Source organism: Cyprinus carpio, chromosome A1 (genome assembly GCF_018340385.1).
Source record: "Cyprinus carpio isolate SPL01 chromosome A1, ASM1834038v1, whole genome shotgun sequence".
In the NCBI taxonomy this organism is placed as follows: Eukaryota; Metazoa; Chordata; class Actinopteri; order Cypriniformes; family Cyprinidae; genus Cyprinus; species Cyprinus carpio.
In genome coordinates, this window is record NC_056572.1 from 28,371,970 (window position 1) to 28,395,592 (window position 23,623).

At 34.0% G+C, this 23,623-nt stretch overlaps 2 protein-coding genes and 2 long non-coding RNA genes across 4 annotated transcripts; 1 reads left to right on the plus strand and 3 right to left on the minus strand.

Moving 5' to 3' along the window:
- Window positions 1–765: 765 nt before the first annotated feature.
- On the plus strand, window positions 766–4,038 carry LOC122145623 (tetraspanin-3-like). Its single transcript, XM_042760128.1, is given in 6 exon segments — window positions 766–831; window positions 939–977; window positions 979–1,005; window positions 1,007–1,096; window positions 1,185–1,268; window positions 3,027–4,038. Coding segments are annotated over 6 exon segments (399 nt in total). The 3' UTR covers window positions 3,120–4,038.
- Window positions 4,039–4,215: 177 nt separating this feature from the next.
- LOC122134614 lies at window positions 4,216–6,492 on the minus strand. The gene is made up of 3 exons (XR_006160459.1): window positions 6,299–6,492; window positions 4,692–6,001; window positions 4,216–4,597 (listed from the first exon to the last, which is right to left on the minus strand). It is a non-coding gene; the product is annotated as an uncharacterized LOC122134614 (long non-coding RNA).
- Window positions 6,493–9,370: 2,878 nt separating this feature from the next.
- On the minus strand, window positions 9,371–18,248 carry LOC109056825 (proline-serine-threonine phosphatase-interacting protein 1-like). The gene is made up of 8 exons (XM_042760259.1): window positions 18,238–18,248; window positions 18,025–18,079; window positions 16,429–16,533; window positions 12,173–12,218; window positions 11,908–11,987; window positions 11,396–11,494; window positions 9,852–9,948; window positions 9,371–9,685 (listed from the first exon to the last, which is right to left on the minus strand). Exons 1-8 carry the CDS (start codon window positions 18,246–18,248, stop codon window positions 9,393–9,395), a joined length of 786 nt encoding a protein of 261 aa, XP_042616193.1. The 3' UTR covers window positions 9,371–9,392.
- A 184-nt stretch (window positions 18,249–18,432) lies between these two features.
- Window positions 18,433–18,892, minus strand: LOC122145646. Its single transcript, XR_006160460.1, has 3 exons — window positions 18,867–18,892; window positions 18,699–18,733; window positions 18,433–18,528 (listed from the first exon to the last, which is right to left on the minus strand). It is a non-coding gene; the product is annotated as an uncharacterized LOC122145646 (long non-coding RNA).
- Between the last annotated feature and the right edge of the window lie 4,731 nt (window positions 18,893–23,623).

Sequence of the window (23,623 nt, forward strand, 5' to 3'; positions counted from 1 at the left end):
TGACACTGCCCACTAAGGGGGAGAGACCGCGCCATAAGATTTTAAAGTACCATTTTCCATGGTAACGCAATATCTGATTTCAAAAAGGTTTTCACACGATGAATTTGGGCTTCTAAGCTTTCAAAAGATATGATATATAATTTATGATGATTGCTAAAAAGATTTTATAGAGAAAACGGACAACAAAAAAAAAGAGCGCCCAAGCGTCCCACAGGTGGGACGGTGACAGTTAAGGGGTTAAAGTGAATTACATTTTATTAGACACAGCATTGTCTGTTTTTGCTCTGTTTCATGAACGAAAATAGTTACAAAGTAAGCTACAGCAGAACCGTTGCAACAAACGGTGTTTTGTTCCACATGTGAATGAATCCACATTTTAAAGAAATCAATTGAGGGAACAATTCAATGACTCATTTATAAAGTGCAAAACCCTTGCTTCCTTCCTGAATTAACTGAGCTGTTTGAATGAATGACTCACTCATTATCACAGTGATTTTTCCACTGTGATTTTAGTTTCATTTTTAAATTATCATTTCATTTTCATTTGTAATTGAATTTCATGATAATCTTTAATTTCAGATTCTTATATTTTATGCATGCATTTGATAAGGTTTGAAACAATTGCCCTTATAAAGGAAAAAATGCTTCTTGATATCAATTTAAGGGGGCAGGTACTGACCTTTAATGGACGGTTAATTTGTGTCACTGGTAAATGTGTTTCTAGGTAGAAGACGAGGTCAATCATTCCATCCAGAAAAGTGTATGATGAAAGTACAACGGCACCAACAACGGAATGCTCCAAGCCGTGCTATTGACTATGTTCAGAGACAGGTGAGCCTGCTTAACGAGGAGGTGTACAGAATGTTCTGTATGTATTGTTAATAAATCAATTCCAACCCTAATAAAATCACATATACTGTCTTTATCACAACTTGAAGCTCCATTGCTGTGGCATCACCAACTACTCAGACTGGAAGAAACACGCGTTGGTTTAAGGAGTCTAGGAAACAACAGTGTGGCGCTGAGCTGCTGCAAACCCAACATGAACAACTGCACCGGCTCCCTCTCCCGCCCCCCCGGAGACCTCTATCCTGAGGTGAGAGATGTGCTTGTGACTGTGAGTGTAGATGATGAAGCCAAGGAAGCCTGTGTTTGATGTTAATGTGTTTGTTAAACCATCTTAGGGATGTGAAGCCCTGGTTGTGAAGAAACTGAAAGAGATAATGATGTACGTCATCTGGGCCGCTCTGACGTTTGCTGCAATTCAGGTATGCTATTCAGATTTTTTTCATTTGACAGATTATCTTAGAATTTAATTTTCTCACTATTTTTTTTATTTTTATTTTTTTGTAATGAAAATGCATAAATCAAGATTTCCCAAATGGGGGTTCTTGAGTTGATGAGAAAATAAGTATACTGCATATGAAATTAAAATTAATAAATGGTGCTGTGATAAACACGATAAAGCTGAGTGCTATTATCAAAGCGATGGCTGCGATTTAGTGAAACACTGTATAGTCTGATGCACTGTGTCTCAGTGCTTTTCGGTTTACAGTAAATTCAGCCAACTTCATCTCAGCATGTGCTGTTTAAAAGGTGCTGTATGTAGGATTGACACCAAGTGGTTGAACTAGGTATTGCAGTCCAAATTCAAAATATTTGAGCATGTTTTTTTTACCCGGCCCCTCTTCCTCAGATTTGATGCACACGCAGGTTGCCAGATTGACGACACAAAAAAGAACGAGCGCATTTGATGATGAATAAAATGAAATACGCAGTGTTTTCCGCCAACTGGCAACCGGAAATACCGAAATACATTTGGGTAAACTGGCAGTGGACGGGTTTCACAAACCAAAACAAACATTGACATTCCGGCCTGGAACGCACATTTTCAAAGGAGAATAACTGACTGTAGTATCGTTTTTCAGATAAACAAGTATGTTAACGTAGCATGTTTCTTAAAGATCTGCAAACATTATGGTATTTTTATGCTTGAGTAGAGTCAAAATCTTACATACAGCACCTTTAACGTGCATTTGGGAATGCAATGTGTGCTAGATTTAATTTATTTGACAAATTTGCATAATTTTACTATATTTTAGAGATCAGAAGTTTACAGCATTTTATATTCCGCAAAATAAAAGCTTGAGAGTTTGAATGTTTAAAGGTGAAGAATTTAAGACATAAATATTAGTATTGTAACCTATAAAATTATTATGATGATCAAATATTCTTTTATTTTACAATATAATTATATTTTAAAACAGTAATATATTTCTGTATTCATTTTTACAATTATAGTTAAAACCATAATAATTTTTTTATATATATATATATATATATATATATATATATATATATATATATATATATATATATAAAAATTATTATGGTTTTACAGTTATAGTTAATATTTATATATATATATATATATATATATATATATATATATATATATATAAAATAAATATAAATATAAATTATTAACTATAACTGTTTTATTTGTTCACTTACTTGTCATGAAAGCATTAACCAATATCAGAGAATCATGAATGCAAATGTGACGTTAAATTACTGAAATATTATCTTAAATTCTCAAGGGGTACTTCAGGTAAGTAGAGGGGTTTGACTGACAAAATAATTTTGGGAACCCCTGGCTTAGACTAAGAATCAACAATGCAAGGCTTGTACGGCAGCTTCAGTGGATCTCTTTTGTCCCCATCAGACAGAGCTCTGGGACGGCAGCACTCGTGCAGCGTCAGTATGTGCTTTTGTTGCCCTGTAGCTGCTCAATAACAGATTTTGACATTCATACTGTTCCAAAGTCCCTCTGCCTGTGATTTACACATGGTAACTGACTCAGTCTGCCTCAATTAACTAGCAAGAACCGGGGCACTGGCTTAAGTTGTTCTTGGCAAACTTGCATAAATTACACTAGATGTAGACTATTTTCACAAAGGCAATTTGACATGACAGCTGTTTGCTGCTCAAGAAATATTTGTAATTATTATCATTGTTGAAAACAGATGCTGGGAATGCTGTGTGCTTGTGTGGTGCTGTGTCGCAGAAGCCGAGACCCGGCCTACGAGCTCCTCATCACCGGAGCGACGTATGCATGAAAGAACCTAGCAGACAGACTTTCTCTTTTCATTCACACACAAACACAAACACACTGGGCTCAGGTGGCACACTGGATACGCCCTAATTTATCTCTGTTTCTACACACATTACACAGGGTTTGCTCACACGTTGCACTGGTGATGGGTGAAACAAAGTGCATACTCTTTATTTATACAGTATATGTCACTGAAAAACGACTGCATTTTAATTTAAACCTTTGTTTTTCTCTCAAAGGCGTCGGGCCAGACTGCAAAATGGCAAACAGCCAGTTTTTAATCCCGCTGAAAAGACTTTAACAAAAGAAAAGTTAACATTTTCTCTTCCTTGTCTCTGTTATATGGAGAGGAAGATTCTGTTATTGTATGGAATAATATGTGGAATGTATGCTTTCCTCATTTGTTAGTTTGCACTATGTGTACGGTTTAGTTATATATTACAAATACCAAGATGGTAAATGGTTGGGATGGGGAAGTGCTTTGATACAAGAGGATAGACTCGTGGTACTGCTGTCTCAGATGTCACCCATCACCAGTCCTCAGTCGCTCAGGGACAGTGGCAGTGTGAGAGACAGGTCTGGATTGACCACACAAGATTGCTTGGCATTGTGGGTCCAATCGTACAGCTAAAGGTTCAAAATGGGATTCACATCAGTTTGCATGTAAAGTGTAAAGAGGTTTGGAGGATGCCCTAGATGCTCTACCTACCATTTACTGAACTCTTATCTTCTTTTTTTGTTTTTCCATTGCTTACAGTGTGAACATTACTAGTCTAGTAATAGATTTCTAAGTTAGTTTGGATAACATATAGATATGTTGAACAGGCTCAACAGTGTATTATTTTAAATGAATGTACATAGGGAGGAAAAATGGTGAAATAAGATTGTAATATCGATCTTAAAATAAATGTTTCATAAGTTGACATCTGTTGTTGTTTCATTTCATTGATGTGAATAATTTAGCGTAATATCCTCACCAAGGTTTAATCTTTTTTGAACACAGTAATATTGAAATATTTCTATTTTAATGTATTTTCATGTAATTTATTACTGTGATGATAAAGATAAACTTTTAGCAGCCATTACTCCATGATCCTTCAGAAAAGATTTGATGATGCTTAAGATGCTTTTTTTTTATTTATTTATTTTTTTGTCTGAAGCTCTGTAATGTAACTTCTTGGAGCACAACTATATTATTCATGACCGTTTTCTCACTCTTGAGCAATTCCATAGTGCACAAGGCACACAAAACACATCACAGATGTTGAAAGATGCCTTGTCTGGGGTCTTTCTTCAGTCAGGCGGCCTAAACACTTGATACAGTAGCAACGAACAGGGTCGAAGCTCAGTCCTTTCCCAGGAAGGGGGGTGTGTCCCAACTGCTTGCAGAGATGGTCATGCTAAGCAGCATACCATCACACATTATCTAGAGGGGGAAGTTAGGTCGCTGCGTTCTTGGATCCCTAAATAACAGCACAACACCTGCAAGTCAAAATGATAGGTTATTAATAGTAGAAAGTTGAAATGCAATTAAATACAACTGTCATGTGGGTTTCCCCTCTATCATTATACTTACTGTAACTGAACAGGTCCTGACAGTGGTGAAATAAGATCTGTGCAAAAGAGCAATGTGAAACTTTTTAACCAGATACCTGATAAAGAATTAGCATGGGTTTGTGTACTGAAAAAAAAAGGCTTGTAAAGAAAGTTACTATACTACCAACCTGCAATTTCATATTACATCTAATTTCTTTTTATATCTTGCAGTTCTAGGTTTATATAAATTATAAACTGAATTAGAATTGTGAGCTATGAACTTGTAATTGCAATTGTGTTTTTGTGTGTGTGTGTGTGGTGGTGGAAACAAAAAAACCGAAATGCGAGATGAAGAAAACAGAATTAAGAGGGAAACAAAGTAATTGACTGTTTTCTAGACATTTATGTGCAGAAATAGACTAGGATTTCATTCACATTTCAAATATGATAGAACAAGTCCAATACCGTGACTGAGAAATTTAACGGACTGGTCCCTTGGCCTTTTGGAAACTTGAAACATGGGGACAAGACAAAGAAGGTCATTGTGTTTAAACTTTAAAACGGTTGTCCCAGGTTAGTTTCTCTTAACCAACTGCCTTTCAGTGCTCTTGAAAACCAACCACAGTGTTCAAACCATTATCCAACTTACATTCTGTCAACGGCGACATGATGCAATGATCATTACATAGCTTTTATTTTGTGCAGTACAAGTGATAAATGCAAAATGCTGAACCTAGTGCTCTATTATAGATGCTATAATATTTTTAAAAATAAATCACACTGATTAACTTTCCAAAAAGTAAATAGAGATGAAATTTTGAACTCTGTTTAAATATCTATGTACACTAAAATCTGTTTAGGCTGTGCATCTTCGCGTGAACTAAATCATGGCAAGTCCGTAGTGGCTACTCATTTTCTGTTAAACATTCTTATGTTTTTCATTCACAATAAATACATTTTTATAATAAATATAAATCTCTATCTCAACAATTACAATAGTCATGTATAACTAACAGTTTTTAATATACATATGAACCCGTTTTGATTTATTTACTACGTTCTATACAGATTTTCAGTGTGGATGTGCTACTGCTTAAATGCATTTAGCAAGCAAATCCTCCTCTAAGACACTTTTATAGGGAGTGCCCTCAATAACTCTGTTATTAGAGAGTGTTTAAGGACATGGAGAGACTTTGCAGTTTTTGCTAGACTCTTGATTCATATCTTGGCCAAGTAGGAGCCTGGCACCAGCCCAGTCTTGCCATCCCTCTCCACCGTCCACCAGCCGTCTCCTCCCTGTTCCACCACGACCAGCACTTCCCCCGCAGAGATGGAGAGCTCATCAGCGCCCTGCACGCACGACAGTCTCTCATCAGACTGCAGTAAACATTTCCGCAACATCCAAAAAAGGATATTAACATTTTACTTAACATACATAACAAAAACCAAAAAAACAAAATTGAAAAAACTGAAAAAATATAAAAAAGACAATAAATACTTTCAAATCTATTTCATTTAAAATTGTGCATCTTTAAAATAATAGTCCATAGTGAATGCATATTCTTACTATTCTCCTGTACAGTCATTTTAATCATTTGCAGTTATTTTATTTTTATTTCTTTTTTTCATTTAACAAAACTGTTGTACCTGAGCCACATAGTCATACTGAGCCTGGAATGTGTCGCTTTTAGAGCCAGCACTGTTTGAAGTCGCTTGTGGAAATCCAGGAATGGAGGCATACACTCCATCTGCAGTGTCACCTGAAAAAAAAATAGACCATATATATTGTATAATATTGTAATATATATATACAGTGCCCTCCATAAGTATTGGAACAGTAAAGACAAAATTGCTTTCTCTGCTGTGGAGTCAAGACATTTGCAAATATGATTAAAAGATGAATATGCGACAAAACTACAGAATGTCACATTTTATTATTAGGTCTTTCGACACATACATGTTTTACCAAATAAAAAGAACAGCACTTTTAGAGTTCATCCCACTATTTGATGTGAACATAAGTATTGGAACAGTTGAATTTAAGGTGGCTAACTAAAAGATTAAAAGCTAATATTTAGTTGCAGATCACTTGCATGCAATCAGAGCAGTGAGTCTGTGACCCATAGACATCACCAGACTCTTGGTCTTATGCTTTGACATGCTTTCCCCCAGCCTTTAATGCAGCCATTTTCAACTGTTGCTTGTTTTGGGGAGCCTTTAGTCTCCTCTTCAGCTGGTGAAATTAATGTTCAATCAGATTTAAATCTGGAAATTGATTTGGGCAATCTAAGACTTTACATTTCTTTGCCCTGATAAAGCCCTTGACTGAACTGGCAGGGTGTTTTGGGTCATTGTCCTGATCCAATATGAAGTGCTTTCTAATGATTTTGGTGGCATTTTCTGGAATACTGGTAGCCAAGATGATTTTGTATCCTTCCAAATTCATTCTGCTACTGCCATCATACATTAAGTCATCATTAAAATCAAGAGGTCCTGTTCTCGAGACAGCCATGCATGCCCATGCCATGACACCACCTCCACCAAGCTTTACAGATGAGCTTGTATGCTTAGGATCATTTGCAGTTCCCTTTTTTCTCCACACTTTAGCTTTCCAGTCACTTAGATAAAGGTTAATCTTTGTCTCATCGGTCCATCAACTCCCAAGTTCCAAAACTCTACTGGCTCTCATTTGTGAAGAATCTTGCCTTTCTATGTTTGGTGATGATCATAGGTTTGCATCTTGCGGTGTAGCTTCTGTAATTCTCTGTCAAATTCTCCTGCGGACTGTAGATTGACAGAGCATCACCCCAGCTTTCTGGAGGTTGTTGGTGATTTTACAGACATGTATTTTAGGTTTCATTTTCACAGCTTTTATGATTTGTCTGTCATCAACTACTGTTGTTTTTCTCAGCCGATCAGGTCGTCATTGGTTGCTGATGCCGCCGGTAGTTTCCAAACTCTTGATTTCTCCATGCCCTTTGTTTTTCCTGTAATTCTAATTGACTTCCTCTTTTCTTTTATCATCCAAATTGCTTGCTTTTTTTTTCTCAGAGTCGGCTTCCTCGACTTCATCCTGTTTGTGTGTGTCATCGTCAAATGCAAGACTTAGAATGCAGAAGCAATGGATATAACTGCTAAGACACATTCCCTGCTTTTAATATCTGAAGAATTAATGCAACAGGACACAGATGAGCACTTAGAAAGACCTGTGAGGCAACTGTTCCAATACTTATGCTTACATCAGATAGGGAGATGATGTAAAAGTGTAAACTTTTTTTTTATGTAAAAAAAAACTCCAAAAGTGCTGTTCTTCTTAGCTGGTAAAACATCTTTGTGTCTCATATTAATCTTTTAATCATATTTACAGATTTCTTGACTCCACAGCAAACAGAACAATTTTGTCTTTACTGTTTTAATACTTATGGAGGTCACTGTATATATATAAGTGCTGTCAAATGATTAATCACGATTAATCACATCAATTATATTAATGTAAATATATACATAGAAATACATGGAAATATTTTCTAAATATATACTGTATGTGTGTGTATTCATATATAGATAATAAATATACACAGAACACACACGTACTATGTAAATAAAAACTTTTATTTTGGATGCGATTAATCGCAATTAATTGTTTGACAGCACTAATATATATATATATATATATATGTTGTGGTGTGTGTGTGTGTGTGTGTGGTGTGTGTGTGTGGTGTGGTGTGTGTGTGTGTGTGTGTGTGTATTAAACTAAACCTAAACTTTAAAAAGCATGATTAAAAATTAGAAATGTTAGAAATAAAAAAAAGTTAAGGACTAACATGAATAAAACTGGGAAAAAAAGCTAAACAGAAATATTTGCTAACACTATAAAATATTGTACCAAAAAAAAAAAAAAAAACATTATCTAAATAGATCTTATCTTACCAAATATAAAAAAAAAAACTAATTTAAATAATCAGAAAATAACATAACTAAAACAAAAATGATAGAAAACTGAAAATATAAAAATAAAAACTAATTCAAAATAATAATAACTACTATAATAGTTAGTATATAAATAATTTCCAAATAACACTAGTACTCAAATACGTTTCTGTTCTTTTCAAGTGGTTACACTAGAGAAAATATTTGTATACATTTTTATTGAATTAGGTTTTTTCTTTTTAATTTGGAAAATAAAAAAAGTATTTTAAAAAACTCTACACAAACCCAAATAATGAAGTTAAAGAGTGAGCCGAAGTGCCCTCTGGTGGTGGCACATATAACATCTGCATTGTACAAATAAAAAAATGGTACTTAACTATAAGATGGCTACAACTAAAAATTGAAATGTGCAATCTGAAAAAAAAAAGGAAGAAGAAAGTAAGAAAATGAGAGAGATGTGACCGAAAATGGTCATTATTGTAATAGGTACCTGATGGAGCTGATGACTGAACAAAACAATCATTATTATCACCCCAGCAAACAACATAATAGCCTCCCAACAAAATATAAAACCTTTGAAAAAGAAAATAAATGACTGCATAAAACATGTGGGAAAAAAACAGTGCATTAAAATAAATAAATTTGTAACATGACATGTAACGTGAGGTCACAAGTTATCTTGATAAGAAATATTTACTAGCTAAAGGACAGATTCAGATAATGTATTCACTGATGACCCATAACCCATTAAAAACAATTGGTTTTCTCACTCTTGTTTCATCTCAATGGAGTCTAAATACAGACCAGCCTCTCACAGCTCAGCCTGCATGACTATTTGTGTGATACATCTCTCTGCTAGCAGCTTCAAGACTAATGCACTAGTATCGCTGATAGAAAGCATGTTAAAAACATAGCAGTATGGCTTACAGTTCCCATTGTTTTCTGTTTTGTCAGCATGGCAAATATTTAACACAGGCTTATACATGAACATACAGACCCAGCAGTGGAAAACACACCTCTTCATCACACCTCCTCCAAAGCGTGTGATGCCATTGCTGTCTGTTGTTGGTTCTCTTTCATAATAGTTTTCAAACACAATGGGTGCTGAGGACACAGACAGAAAGTTTAAGCAAAGACACAGCCGCACGCTTCTCGAATGACATCATCATCATCACATCGTATGGTTATTGAACTACACCACGTCATGATGCCAATTTGTGATTTTGACAAATTAAAGTTTAATATGAAAACAATATAGAAAAGCACTGACCTGCTGGAGTGGTGCCAGTGCTTTTCGCCTTGATGAAACTGTTGATGTCTTCCGTGATGTCACACAGTTCTAGCACATTCCTCACCTCTTCATAACACTGCATAAAAATGATCATTAATTTGACAATATGGCCAGTTATTCACAGTTAGAGACCACAAGAGAAAATGCTTCTATTTAGCATTTTTAGCACTTAATACCAAATGTAATTGCTTTAAAGACAACATGTGTGTAAAACCTGATAGTTTTCCACAAAACATCAAAGTTTCAAGTGATGTTCACAGGAACAAGTTTGCTTACATTCATATCATTAATATAAAGAATATGAATTTGTGATTTTATGTTGAGATGCCACAGGTGAATAGAGTAAAAAAATCAGATATCATCATACTTCCCCAGCTGACTCATCACAGTACATTAAGACAATTAATTTGTATTACAACTTCTCTAAAAATGAGGCACTTATTTGCATAAATTTCCAGAACAGGTTCAAAATTCTTGTTGACATACTATATTAGAGTTAAATGTTTTTAATGCTGAATATTTTGAATAAAAAATGCATCTTAACATCTTTTTAGGAATTTTTTATATAATATATATATATATATATATATATAGATATATATATATATATATATATATATATATATATATATATAGATATGCGACATACATACATACATACCTGCATACATACATATATACACACATACATACATACATATATACACACATACATACATACATACATATATATTATATATATATATAGGTATGTATGTATGTATGTGTGTGTATATATATATAAAACCAGGACTATTATAATATGAACCAATTTTGTAAACACCTTCAAAATATAGATAAGTGTTTTTTTAGTAGATACTAATACATTGAGATACTAATAAAGTTAAATATTATATTATAGTATACTATTATAGTTTATTTGTAGTTTGAGTTTTTATTCCGTTTTCATATTTAGTTAAAGTTATAGTCACTTAAAATGTTGCCAAAAAAAAAAAAAAAAAAAATTATTTCAGGTTTACTTTTAGTTATTTTAGTCCATCAAGTTACACTAAATAAAAATAAGAAAATGTTGCCTCGGCCGCTAGCTGAAATAATTTTTTTTATATATATATATTTTATTTTAAATATATATAAAATATTTATAATTAAATTAAATATTATATACATAAAATGTATATAGAAAAATATATAAAACTGGAAAGTTTGGTGATTTTCATTTCTGGCATTAGAGTGACATGAAAAATAAAAACACTGATTTTCATCAAACAGCCTTTATAAATATATACTGTAGATTGAAATCTGCAGACGCTAATAGATAACACATCATAAAATAAACACTTAAATGTGTATTTTGGATGTTTTTTTTTCACAAGACATGTTAAGAAAGCAAAAGCAAAATCTCAAAACTGACCAGTGCATGAAAAACAATGGTTCTGCCTTAAAAAAAATGCTGATTTTTCCATATTTCCACCGTATGTAATGTTTTCCGCTATAACTATTATCAGTAAGTAAGTAATACTGACCTCATCATCTTTGACGCACTGCATGGAAAAGTGATTACAGTGGACCCAAATAGCATTTCTCAAAATGTTAATGCGATCATCTTCCTGCTGCTGGAAAACCTGGAGAAATTCACAGAATTCAGCTCAACATCATGATGTAAATACATCTGCGTGGTCGTAATATTGAAGTCGCAGCGACACATAGAACTTATTATTATTAATGCTTGCCGCAGTGGGCAAACACAGAAGGAAGTCAGCAGAATGACACAGACTGAGCTAACTCACCATACAAGGTATTAAATACAGTAAATGGTGATTTAGTCCAGTCTTAGCGACACATAGGATGATCAGAACTGATGTTATGGATGTACTTGTTTCTTTTGCATTTGAGTTTAGAGTATGTGGTACATGGTGGGTAAAACAGACAAAAGGGAAGTTAATTTTTAGTGTGTTCTATGTGGTTCACACCTTCAGCAGAAAGATAGAGCTATTTGTGAAGGCCAGCTAACAGATAGGCGAGTGTGTTTTTATACCTCACACGTGCACTCGTGCGTGATCTCCCATTCCTGACGAACCTTATCCAGCTGCTCTACGTTTGACATGTACTGTTTCTCTGTGAATCGGGAACAAACATCAGTCTTGTAGCATTTGCAGCATTTAGACTCTTGTTTGGAACTATTTGAATTGTGCATCTTAATCTTTACCAGAATCACTGACTGTTTTTTTTTTTTTGGTTTGGATGTACTGATAGCAAATCTTTAAGCTATGTGTGAAAACAAAGTGTATTTTTATTCTCACCTGCATCTGTTGCTGCATCCCTGCACTGTTTTGCTTTGTTTTGTGTCTGTTATGGCATAGAGCACAAAAAAGATTGAAATACATCTGTGATCTCAAAAAGTATTCGGTGGGACGTTCCCATGTCAAATCAAACCAGATTTCAGAAATTCCCTCACTCATATTTTTCTTTTAAGAAAGACAAAATCTAAATAGTGATGAAAGCATAATATTAAATGTCAGGGATGAAATATTTACTGAGTGATCCGTATTTTGTAGAGGACAATTTTCACCTAAGATTTACCATGAAAGCTGAGCCAAATAACACAGAGATTGGGGTTAAAACTTACCATAGAAAGCTGGCAGCGTTATGAGATTCTTATCATCATTTGGGTTATCATTTTATTTAATTCACAGAGATTGGTAGGACTTTTTAAGTTTTTTTTTCCAAAGTTTTTTCATGTTTTTTTCCTGGTTTGAACTGTGTGTGTTGGATCTGTCTGCATTACTCTTACTATGTTACTCAGGAATATTAGGACTCTTCTACGATATCTTTTTTTACTATCCTTTTTTTTACTTACTTTTTTGATTTCTACCTATTTTTCTTTGTTATCATTTCTTTTTAACTTTGCCCTATATGGGTTCAATTCTTTTGTGTTTTTTTTTGTTGAACAGAGCTGATACTTAACATAATTTTCTACTCGCCATATTTTTGGCTCTGAATCTTTTTTAAGGTGAAATTGTCACTTTGACCACGCTCCTACAAACCAGGGATTACTCCCCCCCCCCTACTGCATGTAAATATTAAACTGTGATATTTTATATTTTTGCATACTTCATTTTTGGGCCGACCATATTTCTCTCAAAATTAAAATCTCTAAATTCATTTTGTTGACATTTTTACAATATGACCCAAATTAATTAAACTGTTGAATTAAAAAAGACATGGCATCAAAACGATATCAGTAGCATTTTTACCAAAATTTATTTCAAATGTAAAACAATTCATAAATTAAGTAGAATCATACTACCGTTCAAAATCTTGGGGTCAGTATGATAATTTTTTTTTGAAAGAATTCTCTATTTATTTGATCAAAAATACATAAAAAAACAGTAAACTTGTGAAATATTATTTCATTTTTAAGTTTTCCTTTTTCATAGATTTTATTTAGTTTATTCCTGCGATGCAAAGCTACATTTTCAGCAGTCATTTCTCTTCATGATCCTTCGAAATCTTTCTTATATGCTGATTTGCTGATCAAGAAACATTTCTTGTTATTATAAATGTCAAAAACAGTTGTGCTGCTTATTATTTTTGTGGAAACCGTGAAACTGTTTTTCAATATTCTTTGAATAGAAAGTTTCAAAAGAGCAAAAACAGCCTTTATTTGAAATAATAGATTTTTTTGTTACATTATGCCTTTGTGGTCCATTTTGATCAATTAATTCTGCCAAATATATATATATATACTATAATATCTATATATATATATATATATATATATATATATATATATATGGTGTGTGTGTGTGTATATGTGGTGTGTATATATATAATATATATATATATATATATATATATACACACACACACACACCACACACACAATATACACACACACAACATATATTATAATATATAAATATAATATATATATATATATATATATATTATATATATATATATATACACACACACACACAAATTACACATATTAGGGCTGTCAAAATTAACGTGCTTACGCAAATTCAGTTTAACTGCACTTTTTTTTTTTTTACGCGTGATTAACGCAGTGTGCGTTTTCTGTTTGACCCGTGGCCTAGCCCATATTAGGAGAAATGAAGATGCGCAGTGTTGCCAACTTAGCAACTTTGTCACTAGATTTAGTGACTTTTCACCAGAGGTGGAAAGAGTACTAAAATATTCTACTCAAGTAAAAGTACCAGTACATTAATGAAATTTTACTTAAGTACAAGTAAAAGTACCAGTCTAAAAACATTTTAACAGCGGGAGAGGGGCAAAAATGGGATAGGCCTATATATCTCAAACTAGCTGTTTTTAATTAAAGGAACACCTTTACAAGTTAAACTGCAATAACCAAAAACACGTTGAAACATGACATTTAAAACATTTAGGAAGTTATGTGAGATTTTTTAATGCAGACCATCCCACCAAGTAGGCAGAAAAACCAAGTTATATTCTGGCTACCGGCAAAACAAGCTAAGAACCGTTTATGAAATATTTAATTGCTTTGAAAGATTAGAAAAACAAAACTTCACATTGGTTATTTCAGTAGCATGAAAAACAAAACAAATATTTTTATAAATTATACAAAGAAACACTGCAAAACGCAAATATAAAGACATCTGGTTCAATATCAGCATTACTTCACATTATTTCACATTACGCTTAAATCGTGACTGCCATAATAATTCTTAGTAAATTGTGCAGGGACACTTTTTGCACCTATCATAAATTTGGGGGACATTTTTGCCCCAAGCCCCCATTCATTTCTGACCCTGGTACCAACCAACATTACAAGTCCTGCTAGGGGTGTGCGATATTGGCAAAAAAAAGATATCTTGATATTTTCTGGGATTTTATTGATAACAATAATTAGACAATATTTTCCAGAGAGTGTTATTATGCTGATATCTTAAGGAATGCCGTAGACAGCTGACTCTTAAAGTTTTGGATATTTTTCATACTTTGTGTGGTCAACTGTGGGGAAGTGTGGAGATTCTGTGTGGGGAAGTTGTGGCCTAATGATTAGAGAGTTTGACTCCTAACCCTAAGGTTGTGCTGTAATTATATAATAGGCTGTAATGTGACACGCTACATGTCTGCTGTTACAGTATTGTTTTTAGTTGTGATTCATTGTTAGTGCTGTGCTTGGCTTGAGCCACTTTAATTTGCATTTGGGAATGCAACATTCGTCATTAGAAACATTTATAAATCTATTGTTGTTTCAGTGTCACATAATCCTTCAGAAATCATTCTAATATGCTGATTTGCTCAAGAAACATTTCGCATTATTATCAATGTTAAAACCTTAATATTTTTGTGGAAACAATGATACCACTCAAACATTTGTTTAAGATCTAATAAAGAAATTATTCATTTTATTTATCATGCCTGAAAGTGACAAAAAATGAGTGAAGACATTTAAAATTATTTCTATTTAATAAATGCATTGACAAATTTTAATAATATGTTTGATAATTGCACATAAAATGCTGTTCCATTAAACTTTATATTTATCAAAACATCCTGAAAAATATAACTGCCTCATCATTTCCACAAAAAATATGAGGCAGCAAAATTGTTTTCAACATTGATAAAAATCAGAAATGTTTCTTGAGAGTCAAATAAATTGTAATGATTTCTAAAAGATCATGTGGACACTGAAAACTGGAGTAGTGATGAAGAAAAAATCTTGCTTTTGGCATCACAGGAATAACAAAAACATTTTATATATTAAAATGTAAACATTTATTGTATTTGTAATAATATTTCACAATATTTCTTTTTTTTTTTTTACTTTATTTTGATCAAATAAATTCAGCCTTGATGAGCAGAAGATAGTTATTTAAAAAAAATGTAAGAATTGTAATGTTTCCAAACTTTTGGCAGGTATAATAATTTAATAATAATAACAATTCTATATACTTTACTATAAATAATATATTATAGTACTTTATTATAATATATTATATTGTTGTCATGATTATTAAATGCTGCTTTTTATTTTTTACAGGACAGTATGTATTTTTACAATATTAGATATATCTCTTAATGTGCTAAAATATATATTTTTAAAAATGCGTGCTGGGGGCGTGACTTGTGGGCGTGGTCAGATTTTCTTTCTTTTTTGTCTCTAGCTGATCACATGCCTGATAGTGTAAACAGGCTTGTGTAAGTAAATTGCTCATTGCAAATAAAGAGAAGTAATAGGATCCTGGTATTTGTGTGTTCTTTTTTTCATGTGTCTAATAGACATGAACAAGTTCTTTGAAAAACATCTATGACCTTTGAAACATGTCTAGTCTTCATGCTATACTCACAGTGGTTTCACTAATAATAAAAATAAAATTTCAAAAAGAATAATAAAAAACCAATCAAATGTACATTAAAAAAATAAAAAATGTAAAAAATGTTACATTAAGAATATTAAGTTAAATAAAAATACAATCATGCGATAAAATATTTTAACAGAATTCTATGTTGTAATACTTGAAGACAACCACACAAATTCCAACCATAATGATCCACATTTTACCTTTTCAGATTGTTTAGGGGTGACAGTGGGTGTACTGTTGAGCTTTTCAGCAGCCAGTTCAGCTTCATCCGCCTCTTTACACCTCTGTTCATACGTCCTTTTAGACTGGGAAAAGCAGGAAGATACAGGGTTATGCCAGTGCTCACCTAGACGTGAGTGATGGCCAAATGAGCCACAAACGATTAAATATGTTTAATAAAATTTAAATGAATATGAAGGAACCTCCCCCTCGTCTTTATCTAGATTCTAACCTTAGTCTGCACTCCTTATCTCATGAAAAGTCACCAAAGAAAAGTGAGATTAGACTTTCGTAATCTACTGGAAAATTATTATTTTTTTGACTCACTCACCCAAAACATAAACATATTCAAATGCATCCAAATTAATCAGCGTCCAAATTTTAGGAATCTAAGCATAGCTAAAAAAGGATGTTATTATTATCACTTTTTTTTTTTTTTTTTTTTTTTGAAAAAACAAACATTGTGTCGAAAACACTTTCACTCAGAAATTGCTAGTGAATTTCACAATAATCACCAATAATGATAAATAACACATTGAATTAAACCTTACATTTTGAAGTAGAACAAATTAGAAGTATTGTATCGTAATCTTTTTTTACAGTGTACATAAACATAAAAAAAACATACTTTTTTCTACCTACATTTTTCTGGGTTTTAGTGTGTTTTTTTTTTATTCTTTGCTATTTAAAACAAACTCTGGAGAACATGGGTGGTGAAAATTGGATAAGACACCCAACCAGTTTAACAGATGTCTCATTTTTGCTTGTGAAGAATTAAATATGCTGTCTACCCTGAAGAAAGTCTATGTTTTAAACATGATATAAAAATGAACTTCTCTTTACTTTTCATTACATTTACTATTTACTTTCTAACAGGGACCGTCCCGTTAACAACCTAGTGTGCTTATGAACAATGGTGGTAGCTCATGACACCATGCGTTCTGAGGTTTGGACTAACTTCCTGCAATTTAGTCATCATCATAACCCTCATCTCACCTCAAGTCACACAAATACATTTACAGTTCCTGACCCGAACCAATCAGATTTCCTTTAACTCTTTTGTTTATCAAAGCAGAATGTTATACGATAATACTAAGTAACTTCATCTTTAAATGTCAACTCGCCTCAGGAGTCCTAATGTGTGCCTTTGCTTTCTGAATTTGTTTCGATGTACCAAGAAAAACAGAAACACATCTTTTCTTGACACTATAGCAGTCATCTGTTGTCAGGAAATTGCAAATATATGAGGAAGAAAGAAAACCTAACATTGAGTGAAAACAGAGCCCATGTCAGTAGAAGTGAAAAGAAGTCTGCGGGCGAGAAGAAATATACTTCTAGAAGAGAAGTGAGACTTCCTGAGATGGCAAGTTACAACATTTCAAAGTCCCATCCCCCTCCCCGGCCTGCACATTAGCTGCACAGAGGTTAGCGTATGCACTGATGATTTAAATCACTCTCATTTCACCCTTCCTCTTCCTGATATTCTGCTTTCAGTCTCTATTAGGCAAATACAGGATGAACTGAACAGCCTACAAAACTGAACAGACTAAATATCTCAATAAAAAAAATAGACATACCTCCATGGTTTTCTTATATAATGACCCTTTGATCTCTGAACCTTTTCCATGACCCCTTCAAACTGCAAAAAGTAAAGTTTTTGTGCACCTTTTTAATAAAGCAATGGCACACTGGTGTCCAAAGTAGTCAATGGGACAGTACCAAAAAGCTAAAAAGTACTAATATGCAAACTATTATGCACGTTAAAGTACTAATATGTGCCTTCAAGGTACTTATATACCATTTAGTGGTAATAAGTTCAAAGATTGCCTTTAGCTTTTTTTCTCAAAGTGTATCAAGAAGCATCTTGGTTTGAACCCCACAGAGTACAGTACTTGACATAGAATAAACTGTGTGCATGCATATGGTTTGCGTATTGCAAATTTAGTAAATAAAAGCATCACATGCCATTTCACCTTTTTCCCGCTGCTCCTTTTGTCGCTCTCTGAACTGCTCCATTCGTTTCGCCTCTTCTCTTAACATCCCAGAGAGCTGAATGTGCAAATTTCCAATGTTCTCCATTTCTAGGAGAGCGAAAACAGCATATTTCTAAGTGATCTTGAAGGTATGGTTTAGTTAGCAGATGTAGCTGGTGCTGTTTATTGTTTAATAGATTTTTTTTATTCCATGTGTCACATGGCAAATGAAGCTCATTGTGATTTAAAAACGAATTATAATTTGAAGTGTTACTTACCGGCTTTTAGCTGGTCAAATGATGCCTTCAAAGTGCTACAAGACCAAAGCAATAATAATAAAAACAAACAAAACTGATAGACAGACTCATAAACCTTATATTTGTATGCAAGTATTAAAACCACAAGCAAAATAAATATATTAAATAATACATACAATATTTTCTTACCCAATTTCACTTTGCCCTCCTGTTTTTTGCGTGCAAATAGTAATCAATTCCTTGGCGTACCTTTCCTCTGCAAACGCTCTGTGAGTCGAAAACCGCATTGTTATGTTATCCAATGCATATATGTATTTAGCAGACGCTTTTATCTAAAGCGACTTACAGTGTATTAAGGCTATAAATTTTTTTTTTTTTTTTTACCGGTAACGGTTCCCTGGGAATTGAACCCACGACCTTTTGCGCTACCATTGAGCCACAGGAACATACAGTGCAATATTTTTAATCAATGCTAAACATTGTATCTTGCAGAAAATTATTTTCGGTTGTTTACCTCATTCGTTTAAGAGCTCCTCCACAATCTTTGCAAGCCCGCCGCCCATCACATAGCTTCTGGGTAAGAGTCTCGTACCCGGCGTTACTGGTGAATTCTGGGCCCTTGAACCCAAGAGGATTAGATTCTAATTCTCCAGTAACATAAACTGTTAACAGGATTGTTTTATTAAATCATGATTAGTCTGAAAAAGATCAAAGCAATTCCGTTTCGATGTATAATACAGTGGTGTGAAAAAGTTTTGGCCCACTTCCTGATTTCTTTTGCATGTTTCTCACACTTTAATGTTTCAGATCATCAAACAAATTTAAATATTAGTCAAAGATAACACAAGTAAACACAACATGCAATTTTTAAATGAAGGTTTTTATTATTAAGGGACAACAAAATCCAAAACTACAGGCCCTGTGTGAAGAAGTGTTTGCCCCCCTGTAAAACTGTGGTTTATCACACCTGAGTTCAATTTCTCTAGCCACACCTGTGTTCGCAATCAAGAAATCTCTTAAATAGGACCTGCCTGACAAAGGTGTAGTAGACCGAAAGATCCTCAAAAGCTAGACATCATGCCGAGATCCAAAGAAATTCAGAAACAAATGAGAAAGAAAGTAATTGAGATCTATCAGTCTGGAAAAGGTTATTAAAGCCATTTCTAAAGCTTTGGGACCCAGCGAACCACAATGAGAGCCATTATTCACAATTGGCAAAAAAGGGGAGGGAACAGTGAGAACCTTCCCAGGAGTGGCCGGCTGAACAAAATTAACCCAAGAGCACAGCAATGACTCATCCAAGGGGTCACAAAAGACCCCACAACAACATCCAAAGAACGCAGGCCTTCACTTGCCCTCGTTTAAGGTCAGTGTTCATGACTCCACCATAAGAAAGAGACTGGGCAAAAATGGTCTACATGGCAGAGTTCCAAGACGAAAAACCACTGCTGAGCAAAAAGAACATAAAGGCTCATCTCAGTTTTGCCAGAAAACATCTTGATGATCCCCAAGACTTTTGGGAGAATACTCTGTGGACTGACGAGACAGAAGTTGAACTTTTTGGAAGGTGTGTGTACCATTACGTCTGGCGTATAAAAGTAACATTGCATTTCAGAAAAAGAACATCATACCAACAGTAAAATATGGTGGTGATAGTGTGATGGTCTGGGGCTGTTTTGCTGCTTCAGGACCTGGAAGACTTGCTGTCATAAATGGAAACATGAATTCTGCTGTTTACCAAAAAATCCTGAAGAAGAATGTCCAGCCGTCTGTTTGTGACCTCAAGCTGAAGCGAACTTGGGTTCTGCAGCAGGACAATGGTCCAAAACACACCAGCAAGTCCACCTCTGAATGGCTGAAGAAAAACAGAATGAAGACTTTGGAGTGGCCTAGTCAAAGTCCTGACCTGATTCCTATTGAGATGCTGTGGCATGACCTTAAAAAGGCGGTTCATGCTCGAAAACCCGCCAATGTGGCTGAATTACAACAATTCTGCATAGATGAGTGGACCAAAATTCTCCACAGCGCTGTAAACAGACTCATTGCAAGTTATCGCAAACGCTTGATTGTAGCTGTTGCTGTTAAGGGTGGCCCAACCAGTTATTAGGTTAGGAGGCAAACACTTTTTCACACAGGGCCATGTAGTTTTTGTATTTTGTTTTCCCCTTAATAATAAAAACCTTCATTTAAAAACTGCATGTTGTGTTTACTTGTGTTATCCTTGACTAATATTTAAAATTGTTTGATGATCTGAAACATTAAAGTGTGACAAACATGCAAAAAAATAAGAAACCAACACTTTTTCACACCACTTTATCTCTGTAGTATTTCTAGTATGTGAGGCTGTGCATCTCAGTTTTAATCCGGAATCCATGGGATGTTTCTTTCTACTTGTTGCACTGTATTCATCCAAATTAGGCGTTACTTGAAGAAGTTGGTGTCCTATGCAAAAAAAAAAAAAAATGTGGTACCAGACTGTCAGAGCTGGTTAAACACTTTAAATCGTTTTACTGTGCCCATACGACAGATGGAGGTATGTTAATATAGCGTAGGTATGGAATATCAATAATATTAACATGTGAATGCTACGAAAGGACGGATCCTTCATTTAATCTTAACAATTCTTCTTCATTGCAGCAGAAAAAACCGTATAATAGTATTTTTTTCGTCATAGCTACAGCATATATTTTACATGCACAACAATTAGCAGCACTATAGCGTGGTTTGGACAGGCAAATCACCTCAGAAAAGTTGCGTTTGTAGATGAGATGCTCTGGCAACACAAGATCAAAGCTAAAAAGAGGATAGACACAGTCAAAACGCTCAACGGGAAGCCCACAGATCAGCTCCATGACACAATATCAGGATATCCAAATATAAACACTAAACCCCCCAAAGAGAAGTATTTTTTTAAAGGCAGTGACACAAATCCTATTTCAAAAATGCACAATCTTAAAAAAAATCATCTTAGGTTCTTAGATACCCTTAAGTATACCATTCAATCATTTCGATGTCTTCTATCTCAGTCTCTTGACTGTCATTAACACAACTAAACCAACATCGTAACTAAAACAACATCAAGTAAGAAACGGAAACATCTGTAGATTATGAGCGGAATTTGTTCTTATTTCTGATACAAATGAACGACAAGTTGGGGCAGTGCACAACGATACTTTAGAGTTAGTGGGTCCAGTTGCTTACTTTCTGTGCTCTTAAAACCCAAGGCAATGTTGATGCTGTTAATTATTGGTCAGTTAGACATTAATACATCTGTGCTGTTTACTCCATCATATGCAATACTGTTAACCTCAGGCATGTCAGCCCTAAACAGACAACAACGCTCAAACTAATTCAAAGTAGCTCAACCCGCTTACTTACCCAAAATATCTTTGAACTGTAAACGGTGTCATTTTCAAATGCTGTTTTATTGAATGTTTGCAAGCACACATCGAGGCAAACGAAATCGTAATGATGAAAATGAAAGAAAGAAACAGACAATACCATACGCAGGAAACCACTGTTTCACAGAACGGTCCGTGGTGCACAGGTTTGACCTGAGATAAGGAAGCTCTCCCCTGTGTCACTGACCACAGAGAGCCCTGCCCAACAGAAATAATACGCATACATTTGAAGACTGAGATAGGATGAAAATCCAAACAGCGGCTTATTTGGAAAATTTTTTAAGGAACTCTTTAGGTGTCGAAGAGATTTTGGATGGTTTAAAAAGAAAAAAAAAAAAAACCCAATTAGAAATCTAAGCATGGTTCAGATAAGTTGTTACGTCATACCTTCAGAATAGCGACGCGGCCGCAGTGTTAAGCAAGATACAGAGACCTATTGATTTGACTATCTTTTGCCTCCAAGCAACAGCACAGCAATCCAAGGGGTGATAACTACTTTCGATTTTATATGGAGAACTTCCCAAGAAAGAGTGCGTATTAAATACGGCTTGTAGTTCAAAACAAAGGCAATGTCACAATAGTTTAAATCTATTTCTCTGTGGCTATATTTTCTGAATAAAAACCCAAACTCATACTTGTTTTTTTTACTAATTTTTGGGATGCTGATTTCAAAAAATAGCGCCTGTTTTGCTTTTTTAGCATGTCACTTTCTCATAAAATATAATACTTTACATTGCATTTTTTGCTTTCGGCAGAGTCATTTTTGTGGGTAGAAAGAAGCCTTGTGTTAGCCTTTAATCACAAGGAAAAACTGCGACTAATACATGATTCCTATCTTCAGCTACCTTCTGAGCCAGGAGTTCACGACTATTTGTTCCATTTCTCGTGTCGATTTTTCACATGTATTTAAAAGACATTTTTGTACTGCCCATTGTTATTTTTTAAGATTATGGACAGTGAAAAGAAGAGTTTTTGAGTTTTACTACATACAAAACAAGCGCATGTAAAGGTACAGATTTTATGAAAAGCTTTTATTATCTATAAATCTTTGCATTGTGTAAGAGTTCTTTGGTGATTGGATTCAGTGGAGTATTCGAACTATTTTTTTCCCACACTCCTTGCAGAATGTATGTTAAATTATATATTTTGATTACTTTTTTATTAGTCGATTTGACTGCTTATATTTAAATGTGCGCTAAAATGATTTTATATATATATATATATATATATATATATATATATATATATATATATATATATATATATATATATATATATATATATATATGGTTTATTTTGTGGGGAGGAAACTGTGCATGGAAAGTTTTCATTTGAGTTTTTAAGGCTCATCATCATTGCATTATTTCTGTGCTAGTATTTTTTGCAAATCAGGATGTACGGGTTGTTGTAGTATTGGTGTGCCAGTTGCATGTCGTCTGAAATAAAAATACACATTTGTAAAGAAACTCAAATTAGTCACCTACTTTGTGCCAACAAAAGCATTATTTATAAAAAGTTTCCAGCTATTACAATTCATCATGTGGA

What these genes read in the sequence shown, in the direction of transcription:
- LOC109056825 (XM_042760259.1), bottom strand. An exon ending in CGCACGAGTGCACGTGTGAG is followed by an intron (nt 11,495 to 11,907) that starts GTATAAAAACAC and finishes GAATTTCTCCAG; the next exon opens with GTTTTCCAGCAGCAGGAAGA. An exon ending in CACTGGCACCACTCCAGCAG is followed by an intron (nt 9,686 to 9,851) that starts GTCAGTGCTTTT and finishes CTGTGTCCTCAG; the next exon opens with CACCCATTGTGTTTGAAAAC.